An 11,562-nucleotide genomic window follows, 5' to 3' on the forward strand; every position below is an offset into this window, starting at 1 on the left:
GGACTGCAACTGAAAATAATTAAAAACGGACAAATATCACACGAAAAGAAAAAAAACCAAGAAGTGGAGTTAAAGCATAACAAAAGAGCAGGAAAAATGTTAACACCATAGCAAGACCATCCAGGGTTGCCATATTTTGAAGAGCAAAAAAAAAGGACATTTGCTGACTTCTACTTGTAACTATGGATCGCTATGACTCTACACATGAAAAAGAGGATGTGTCCTGGAAAAAGAGGACATATGGCAAGTAAACCCACAGGCCCTATAATATGTCTGTCCTTACTGATGTCAGTCTAGCTCTAGTGGTGTAGTTTTCTGTTTTCATGGTGAATTTTTATTGTTTTTATCCTCTACAAGTCATTGGGGGGGGGTTACATTTTTACGTACACCGCTTAGAAATTCTGAAAAGTATGCTGTAAATAAATATATAAAAAATAAAACCCTGGGCAAGGACTTCTGCTTGTGCAATGGGCCTTCTCCCCTCCTTGCTGCCTCAAATTGGGGGCTGTCGGGGGCTGTCAGGAGAACCCCCAGAGCAGCATGCGGGGGGTGGGGTGGGAGAGGGATCATTCTGTCTGGGAAGCCACATTGCTTGCCCTGGTGGAGCAGTCACCTCAGGACAATGTTTACTTTCTCTTCGTGCTTTGAGAAGGTCCCAGTTTGAATCGTTGGTGGCACGTTAAAAGGGGCAGGAAGCAGTGGATGAGAACCTGCCTCCGTGTTGGGTTTGGATCCCTTCCTCCATGTAGGAAACTCATTGCTTGTTGCAATAAGATACACTTCCTGAATTGATGTTCATTACATTCATTAGTAAGGTTGAAGCATGTAAGGAATGTAGGTCCATTCCCACAACCTACAAGAGCACATTGTAAACTCACATATATCAACAGAATGCTTCTCTAACATGGTTTTGGGATGGTCTGAGTCCACTATCCCTTCTTGGCCCACAGGAAATATTTTAACCAGAAGGACATATACATATATGTATATATATACAGATATTGGGTGCCAAGTCCCATTAGACCCAGCCAGGGAGATGGTCAGGGATGATGGGGCCTGCAGTTCAGCATCTGGATGGCTCCAGATTAACTAATCTGGATCTCTGCTATTGTGCTCTGCCCCTGATAATAGCACTGCAAAGAACCTTCCTTACCTTGTTTGGCATTTTGTGGTGGACAGATCAAAACTGACAGGCTGAATGTCACACAGTACTGTAGGCAGCACTGAATTCAAGAACGACACTTCTAGGTGAGACCAATTGATGGGATATGAGAGGCCTAATGGTGGGCAACCAAACAACAAGCAAGGCACAGAAGGTGAAACGGGATAAACACTGATCTCCTGTCTGACAATATGTGCAGGGCACAGAGGACATTGTGCATAACAGCACCATCATATATCACAATCCAGACACTTCCAAGCCCTTAATAAATTCTGTGCCTTTTCCAATTTACAATATCATTTTTGAGAAGAGGCAACTAGAACTGTACACAGTACTCCCAAGTGCTGTTATACCATAGATTAGTATGGCATTATGATATCAGCAGTTTTATTTTCAGGTTTTTTTCCTAATTATCCTTTGCATGGAATTAGCCTTTTTCACAGATCCTGCACACCAGGTCAACCTTTTCATCAAGCTGCTGGTCTCATTCCTGGTCAGACACTGCCAGTTTGAACTCCATGAACATATAGGGGAATTTAATATTTTTGGGGGCACAATGTGGATCACTTTACATATGTTTACAATGAATTTTATTTGCCTCTTGTCATGGGACATGAGGATAGATCATCTTGTGCATCACTAATGGTGAAAGAGGAGGAAGCAGAGAATAGGGGGGGAAATGGCCAGTTCTCACAATGGAAGGATATAAGAAGTGGATTCTCCTAAGGATCTGTATTGGAGCATGTGCTTTTTAACTTGCTCATAAATGACCTGGAGTTAGGGGTGAGCAGTGAAATAGCCAAGTTTGCTGTTATCAAGGTGTTCAAGGCAGTTTTGAGAGAGAGAGAGAGAGAGAGAGACCATGAGGAGCTCCAAAAGGATCTCTCCAAACTGGGCAAATTGGCCATAAAATGGCAAACACAATTCGGTGTACACAAGTGCAAAATGATACAATCTGTGGCAAAAAAAATTTCTAATCTCACTTACAGGAACTGAAGTGGAAGTTACTGACCAGGTAAGAGAAAGACTCTCCTCCCTGAAGGGGAGGGGAGGGGTTGTGGTCGGGGCCCGAGCTCCGGCTAGCAGGGGGCGTGGCCCCCTGCCGCCCGCTCACCTGGCTGGCGCTCACGCCCCCTCGGTGGAAGTTACTGACCAGGTAAGAGAATTTGGGGTTGTGCTGGACAGCTCAATGAGGATGTTGACCCACAATGTGGCAGCTGTGAAACTGTGGGTTTCAAGTTAGGAATCATTAATGAAAGGGACTGAAAATAAAATTATCAATATAATAATGCCATTTTAGGAATCAACAGTGCAATTGCATTTAGAATACTTTGTTTGCAGTATTGCCCATTGTCTCTCACATAGCAGAGAATATCTTCTCTAGGATTATGTGGGCTGACACACGTGAGCAGTAATTAAAGTGTGCTTCTTGCTTTAAAACTATTGTTTTCACCCACATGCAAATTTAATCAGCAGATTAATTGATAAATTACCATTGGTTGACAAAATCACACATGATTAATCTAGTAACATTTTCTTTTAAAAATTGGGTTGAGGTGCCACAAAGAGCAGCTAGTCTTATGACTGTCCCTTTTTGTCTAGAAATACCACCAACAGTTTCTGAGGGGCCCCAGAATCTACCCTCATATCTCAGTGTGATCCAGGTTCCACCGCCAATGCCGCCTTCCTTTGGCTCCATGGTTACCTTTGCCAACGTAACTATAAAAAGAAAAAAAAAGACATATGCAATGAATTATGTAATGGTACAGCAAATCGCTTTTCTTCTTAAAAGAATAATCTATTTGTAAAAGCCTTTCGGAGCATGTGGATGCAGACTGAGCAGAACTGGGAGATCGTGAAAGGTTTGTGAAGGTCTCTTCCTATGAAAGAGACTCCTGCGTGTTCCATACCTCCCTCTGAAAAAACAAAGCCCTGCTGGACAGAGCCTTGATGCAATGGAGGCAGCAACACTGGGTGTCTTTGCGGCTCTCCCTGCCACGTGGCAAACCTGATTAGGAACCTGAACACATGCTTGGCCAGCTCCTGGGTGAGATATGCCTCTCATAGTCCAGTCCTTGCCCAGTCCATTTCATCAACTGCAGCTCCTCAGAATAAAGGTAAAGGGACCCCTGACCATTAGGTCCAGTCGTGACCGACTCTGGGGTTGCGGTGCTCATCTCACTTTACTGGCTGAAGGAGCCGGCGTACAGCTTCTGGGTCATGTGGCCAGCGTGACTAAGCCACTTCTGGCGAACCAGAGTAGCACACGGAAATGCCGTTTACCTTCCCGCCGGAGCAGTACCTATTTATCTACTTGCACTTTGACATGCTTTCGAACTGCTAGGTTGGCAGGAGCAGGGACCGAGCAACGGGAGCTCACCCCGTCGCAGGGATTTGAACCGCCAACCTTCTGATCAGCAAGTCCTAGGCTCTGTGGTTTAACCCACAGCACCACCCACATCCCGCTCCTCAGTATACTAAGGGGCAAAACAGACTTCACAGTGCAGGAGTACGCACTCAGGAACAATCATGCCCATGGCCTTACAAGCCTCCCCATTCCATAGTGGAACTAAGGCCTCAGCAGGATCTCTGGCTCTTTCCCCTGGGCAGGGGGTGGACCCAGAGCAGCCAGAAATCTTCCCAGCTCACATTTTTAAAAAAGAAAAATATTTATGTTGGGCTGCAATAAGCAAAACACATACAGTGGTACCTCGGGTTACCTACGCTTCAGGTTACATACGCTTCAGGTTACAGACTCCGCTATCCCAGAAATAGTACCTCGGGTTAAGAACTTTTCTTCAGGATGAGAACAGAAATCGTGCTGTGGTGGCACTGTGGCAGTGGGAGGCCCCATTAGCTAAAGTGGTCTTCAGGTTAAGAACAGTTTCAGGTTAAGAACGGACCTCCAGAACAAATTAATTACTTAACCCGAGGTACCACTGTACTGTATGCTATTGGTCACAAAAACATGCTTCAGCAAACTCAGACATACTGAGCATCCCTTGAATATGCCAGCGTATTTCCTTATTAAAGAGTATTTGATCTAGTGTGATATCATAATTGCATGTGCTTCAAAAGTAATTGCAGTGGTTTACCGTATTTTTCGCCCTATAGGACGCACTTTTCCCCCTCCAAAAATGAAGGGGAAATGTGTGTGTGTCCTATGGGGCGAATGCAGGCTTTTGCTGAAGCCTGGAGAGCGAGAGGGGTCGGTGCGCACCGACCCCTCTGGTCTCCAGGCTTCAGGAAGCTATCCGCAAGCCTTGGGAGCCCGTGGGATTTCCCACCGGGCTCCCAAGGCTTGCGGATAGCAGCCTGTTCTGGGGACTGGGGTCGGGGGAAGCTTGGGCTTCCCCCGCCCCAGCCCCACGCCTGAGGGGAAAAGTTTTTTTCTTTATTTCCCTCCCCCCAAAACTAGGTGCGCCCTATAGGGCGAAAAATACGGTACTTCATGTTTTAGTTAACAACAAATTCTTTACTATTGCAACTGAATACATGATGAGGCAGTAAAGAAGGTCGCTAATTGGAAGCTTAGAATTTATTGTCATTATTATTATTTATTAAATTTGTATAGCAGATTGACTAAGGCAAGTTTGACTGGCCAAGCTGGTGACAGAATTTCTACAAAGCACACAGGCAAGCTCTTATCTCTTTGCCACGGTGCTGATGCTCAGTAGTGCAGCTTGATAACTCACCTCCGAAGAAAAGCAGCAAAGCCTCAAGAAAGGATGGCATCCGAAACTCCATCTCTAATCTCTGCCTCTGCTTTCGACAACAGACTTTCTCATTGAGATCACTGCCTCATTCATAATCAGAGCTCAGATGGTTGGTTCTCTCACATGTATTCACTGCAAAGGAAACATGTCTTATATGCTGTTTTTCTTTTTTAATACCTTTGGGGCAAACAGCTTGATGCCCAGAAGACATTTCAATACCAATTCAGAATCCTTCTTCGTAAGGGCATCTACAGACCAATTCAGAATTACTACATGGAACCAAAAAAAAAAACAGCCTGAAAGAAAGCTTTTGTATTATCTTAGAATATATGGGAGATGATAGATGATAGATAGATAGATGATGATAGATATAGATAGATAGATGATTGATAGATAGATAGATAGATGATGATGATAGATAGATAGATGATAGATAGATAGATAGAGATAGATAGATAGATAGATAGATAGATAGATAGATGATAGATAGATGATAGATAGATAGATAGATAGATAGATAGATAGATAGATAGATGATAGATAGATAGATGATAGATAGATGATAGATAGATAGATAGATAGATAGATAGATAGATAGATAGATGATAGATAGATATAGATGATAGATGATACACAGACAGATAGATATCTGTTACCACATCCTTTGTATGAGTGTGTGTGTGTGAGTGAGAGAGAGAGAGAGAGAGAAGTCTACTCTGCTGGTAGATTTAACCTCCCATTTAAGGTGCTGTGTTTTGAGGCCATCTGCTGAGGGCATGGGTGCCCACCTTGCCATCCGAAGTGAGGTGTGGCAACTGGATAGGAGGCTTTTCCAGCTCCCATGCCCTGTTTGTGGAACTCTCTTCCCAAGGGGGAACACCTTTGTTATCATTCAGGGATGAGGTCCAAACATTTGTGTTCACCTAGGCTAGGGCTTGACAATCAGAAGGTCGGCGGTTCGAATCCCCGCAACGGGGTGAGCTCCCATTGCTCGGTCCCTGCTCCTGCCAACCTAGCAGTTCAAAAGCACGTCATGTGCAAGTAGATAAATAGGTACCGCTCCAGCGGGAAGGTAAATGGTGTTTCCGTGCGCTGCTCTGGTTTCGCCAGAAGCGGTTTAGTCATGCTGGCCACATGACCCGGAAGCTGTCTGTGGACAAACACCAGCTCCCTCGGCCTGAAAGCAAGATGAGCCCCGCAACTCCAGAGTCGTCTGCGACTGGACCTAACAGTCAGGGGTCCCTTTACCTTTACCTTTACCCTTTACTAGACCATAAAGGAAGGCTGATCGCCGAAGAATTGATGCTTTTGAATTATGGTGCTGGAGGAGACTCTTGAGAGTCCCATGGACTGCAAGAAGATCAAACCTCTCCATTCTGAAGGAAATCAGCCCTGAGTGCTCACTGGAAGGACAGATCCTGAAGCTGAGGCTCCAATACTTTGGCCACCTCATGAGAAGAGAAGACTCCCTGGAAAAGACCCTGATGTTGGAAAAGATGGAGGGCACAAGGAGAAGGGGTCGACAGAGGATGAGATGGCTGGATAATGTTCTCGAAGCTACCAGCATGAGTTTGACCAAACTGCGGGAGGCAGTGGAAGACAGGAGCGCCTGGCGTGCTCTGGTCCATGGGGTCACGAAGAGTCGGACACGACTAAACGACTAAACAACAACAGGCTTCAGTTATATTGGCTGATTTGAACTGAATGTTGTATTCTGCCGTTTTGTTTTAGTTTTGTTATATTATAATTACATGAATGTTAGTACCTCATATTTGGTGGGGATGCGGAGAAGGCCTTCTCAGTGGTGGTTCCTCCAGGCAACCTTGAAACTCCCTTCCTAGAGAAGCCAGTCTGACTCCCACCTTGTACTTCTGCCAGCAGATGAAGAAGACCTTGTTTTAGCAGGCTTTGGGGAACTGACTACTTTAAAGGAAAGGGCTGGTGCTGTGATGTTTTTGTTGTAATTATCTAAATTGTTTTAGTAGATCATTCATATATAGAAAGAGTTTTAGTTCTTTTAATGTTTAACTGTTCTTTATTGATTGGGGGCGGGGGTTTCTCTATGTTTTTAACTGCTCTTATTTGATCTATAAGCTGACTTAAGTCCCTGTCAGGGAAAAAGGCTGGATATAAATAAATATATTGATGGGTGGGTGGATGTGTTAACAATAGGTTTTATTTTAAAGAAACATTTGGAGATGAAGTTCTATAGTTAATTTATAATTTAATTAAAAACAAACAGATCTCACAATTCAGATAGGTAGCCCTGTTGGTCTGAAGCCGTCAAAATAAAATTGTCCAGTAGCACCTCAGAGACCAACTAAGTTTGTTCTGGGTATAAGCTTTCGTGTGCATGCACACTTCTTCAGATCTCACAATTAGGAGCGAAATCAAGTAGACCAGCTGCTTGGCTCTGCAGAACTTGCAATGTGACAAGATCCACAAAGTACCAGTTCTACACTTGTAAGAAATAATTCTTTTGTTGTGGCAGCAACTTCCTGCCCATTGACATCAAGCAGGCACCATCACGGTATTCTTTTCGGCAACCGCTTAAAGTACTTTTCTTTATGCAAGCCTATCCAGTATGCAGATATTTCAAAAGTTTCTTAATACTTGCTTTTACCTGTTTTGCTGAGAATTTAAATATTTCTTCTAAACCACTTCCATGTTTTGTTACAATCAAACAGTACAGACATTTTGTTAGACAAACAGACAGACAGACAGATAGACTGGTCCTCCACGAGATAGATCTGCAACAAACAAGCATTTTCTCAATATGCCAAAATCACCAGTGAGTTTATATGCTTCAAAATTCTTCCATTGCATACCTTTATAGTACTTGTTCTTCCTCCAGTTTTCTGATCCAATAATTAGACAGTGGTATACGGAGTTTCAAAATTAACCATTTTCAAAGTCCTATAATTTAGTTCTGTTCCATTGTTTCAACTGGTCCTGGATGATGGGTTTTCTAAATAGCCAGCAATAGCTTTTGCTTTTCCAGAAACTGGAAAAAGCTGTACTGTAACTAAAACTAGTGTGTGACCAATCTGAATGCTTGCGATAGCAGGGGTGTGAGTGATTTTTCTCGGGGCAAGCTTACTTATTAACGTAAGCTACTTATGCCATTAAGCCATCTTGCCACAAGCTTTTTTTTCATGGTGATACAGAAGTAGCTTGGGACATTTCTCTTAATCTTACTTAATAATTTTAAAGAGAGAGAAAAACACAGTTTGAAATATACATTCTAACTTTTTTTTATTTTTCACATTTAAAAATAATATAAGCAATTGTCATTTAACAGTCCTTTAGTTTTGAGGACTATTCTACATGTGAGGAACATATAGATGATTCGTAGGTTTCCGCAATCTGGTATCCTCTAGATATTTTGCTCTACAACTCCCATCATGGTTAAGGAATAATGGCAAAAGATTATAAAGGTAATTTCTGGATTAACATATTTCTTGAAATAAAATAGAAGTTAATAGGGATTTGTTATTTTCGGGAATACTGGGAAATAACAAAGTAAAAAGTAATAAGCAAGAGTTGTACAAGATTATGATTCTAGCTGGAATGACAGTTATTGTTCTGGGATGGAAAGAAAAGGCCAAATGGAATATGGAAAAATATGTTTTTGAATACGTACAATCAGAAATATTTGCACAGATAGTGGCAGAGGATAGATGGGAAAATAAATGCCAAAGAATCACAAATACATGGGCATTTTACAGGAACTGGATAGAAAGGGGGGAAGCCAACCCTAACATACAAGCTCAAATGAACAGACTGTGTACACGGATAAAGATATGAAGAAGGAAGGCCTGATCAGGGAGGAGGGGGGAGGGGAATTATTTTTTAAAAAAGTAAACTGGATAATATTTTGAATTGATTTTGTTATGTAAGCCTTTTTCAGAAACCATATATATTAATGTTATGTAGTTATGCATTGTAGTATGCATGAATTTTGTGTTGTATTCTTTGTTTTATAGAATATATATAATAATGTTATGTTATTAAGCAAATTTAATAAAACAGGGGGGGAAATACAACTCCCATGAAGTCTTCTCATGCTGGCTGGCATTAATGGGAGATGTAGTCCAACATACCTGAAGGGCCTCAGGTTGAGGAAGGGTTATTCAATGCAGTGCTGGAGTCCCCACAACCAACAGCTCCTTGCTTGGCCATCTTACTGGTGATCCAATATGTGCAAGGCTGAGGTGAACTTTTCCACCGCTGCCCCCTAAAATGCCCCTTTGACAGACTTGAACTGTTTCCTGGACATGCTGCCCAGACTGCCCGCCCTCCCCCAGAAAGATTTTGCTTGAAATGTTTGTGATTCTTTGGGCCTAGAACATCCCATAATGGAATGGGCACATTTGTATGTGATACCATAATCATGGAGATTGGTGAGGAAGAACCAGAATGCCATAATTACTAACAGGTTGTCTCGGGGATAGCTAAGCCAGTAGAGCAGGAGGCTCTTAATATCATTCATATATATATATATATATATATATATATATATATATATATATATAATTTTCCAATAAAGACAAATTTATAACAGCATTAAACATCAAAAACACATCACATATCTTTTTTTCTTTTAGACTTTGTTGGGAGCCATTGGGGAAGAGCAACTGGTGCAATTTTCTACAACTCTACAACTCCCATCTCTACAACTCCCATCATGGTTAAGGAATAATGGCAAAAGATTATAAAGGTAATTTCTGGATTAACATATTTCTTGAAATAAAATAGAAGTTAATAGGGATTTGTTATTTTCGGGAATACTGGGAAATAACAAAGTAAAAAGTAATAAGCAAGAGTTGTACAAGATTATGATTCTAGCTGGAATGACAGTTATTGTTCTGGGATGGAAAGAAAAGGCCAAATGGAACATGTCTGATAATTTTCCGTAATTATCACAAATCTTCACATTTCTTAATTTATATTGCACTATATATATCTTATCTTACCATGTTGTTTAAACAATATTTCTACCAAATCTTCTTACAGAGCTTCTTGAAAACTTACAAATGTTATATCATTATCACAAATATTTTTAATATATTCTGTAAATTTAATCCAGTCCTCAGTGAATATTTGGTTTCGTCGGTTGTGAATCCTCCCTGTCAATTTGTCCAGTTCCGCGTAATCCATTAATTTCGATCTCCATTCTTCAATCGTAGGCATTTCTTCTTGTTTCCATTTTTGGGCCAAAAGAGTTCTGGCTGCTGTTACTGCATACAGGAATACTTTCTGATCATTCCTTTTTATTTCACCACCTAATATTCCTAATAGAAATGCTTCTGGTTTTTTAACAAATGTATATTTCAGTATTTTCTTTATCTCATTATATCTCATTATATGTCATTTCCCAGAAGCACTTCATTTTTTTACATTCCCACCACATATGATAAAATGTCCCTTCTTTCTCCTTACATTTCCAAAATTTATTACTCACCTTATACATCTTACTTAATTTAACTGGTGTTATATACCATCGATATATCATTTTCATAACATTTTCTTTAATTGTGGTACATGCCGTAAATCTCATCCCTTCCTTCCACAATTTTATCCAATCATCAAATTGAATGTTATATCCAAAGTCTTTGGCCCATTGAATCATAACTGATTTAACCTCTTCATCCTTCAAATGCCATTCCAATAATAATTTATACATCATAGATAAATTTTTAACTTCCTTATTCAATACTTCTCGTTGACACCTAGATTCTTTTTCAAAATAGCCTCTTTCTGTAACCTCTTTTCTAAACATTTCATTAATCTGAAAGTAATGCAGCCAATCGTTTACGTATTCTTTCACTTCTTCATATGGTTTCATTTAAGATATTAAGAAGAAGAAGGAGGCTCTTAATATCAGGGTCATGGGTTCGAACCTCATGTTGGGCAAAAGATTCCTGCATTGCAGGGGGTTGGACTAGATGACCCTCGGGGTCCCTTCCAGCTTGACAGTTCTATGATTTTATGTTTCTAACAGATCCATTGGGGAAGAGCAACTGGTGCAATTTTCAGCCATTGCAGTAAAGCAGCAGGGCAGGAGGATACTAGAAATAGTTCCAAGAGTATAAAACTCAGAATCTAAAGGAAAACAAGTGGACATTTAAAAAGTAGCCCCAAAATAGCTCCGTCCACATTTCAAAAGGGGGGGAAATGAACGCCTTGATTTCAGTGGTAAATAAGTTTTCTAAAATCACACCATATGATGGGGAGCATTTGGGGCACAGGGTGGCAGTGCTGAGCCACTGAAGAACTGGAGAGAAAGTCAATGGATCAATGTAAAACTGCAGCCAAGCTTTGTTTTGCTCAAACCTAATTCCTGTACAGTGCCTAGTGGTGAGGTGTTGGGATTGATTGATTGATTGATTGATTGATTGATTTGGTGCATTTCTTTTCCAGTAAATTCTTCTTGTTATTGCGCTCCATCTGAATTCCAGCCTAAAGGGACATCACATCCCTGACTTGGATATCTCAGGCAGGGAATGCTGGCCACTATCGGATTTGGAGAGGGAAATGGCAGTTGTTTATAGCTCAGCTACCGCCATGATTTACTGGAACGGGCACAGATCAGACAAGGGGTTCTCCTTTCTCTCCTGTTCAGTCTCAGTATTGGAGTGCTGGCTCAAAAAGTGCACGCAGATTCATTAATCTAAAATAAAT

General features: G+C 41.2%; 1 protein-coding gene across 2 annotated transcripts in view; it reads right to left on the reverse strand.

The window, feature by feature from the left end:
* The window catches only part of PKHD1 (PKHD1 ciliary IPT domain containing fibrocystin/polyductin), a 239,609-nt gene extending 231,714 nt beyond the window's left edge, over nucleotides 1-7,895 (reverse strand). Inside the window, exons 1-4 of one of the 2 annotated variants that reach the window (XM_080997326.1) lie at nucleotides 7,707-7,895; nucleotides 4,858-5,010; nucleotides 2,771-2,881; nucleotides 1,154-1,277 (exon numbers count right to left, since the gene is read on the reverse strand). In XM_080997326.1, coding sequence (XP_080853452.1) covers nucleotides 1,154-1,277; nucleotides 2,771-2,881; nucleotides 4,858-4,909 — 287 coding nt within the window. In that variant the 5' untranslated portion in view covers nucleotides 4,910-5,010; nucleotides 7,707-7,895. Of the gene's footprint in view, nucleotides 1-106; nucleotides 129-1,153; nucleotides 1,278-2,770; nucleotides 2,882-4,857; nucleotides 5,011-7,706 lie in introns of those variants that run through there. The other variant, XM_080997327.1, reaches the window with a different exon arrangement.
* Between the last annotated feature and the right edge of the window lie 3,667 nt (nucleotides 7,896-11,562).

Source organism: Podarcis pityusensis, assembly GCF_964106645.2.
Source record: "Podarcis pityusensis genome assembly, chromosome: 3".
NCBI lineage: Eukaryota > Metazoa > Chordata > Lepidosauria > Squamata > Lacertidae > Podarcis > Podarcis pityusensis.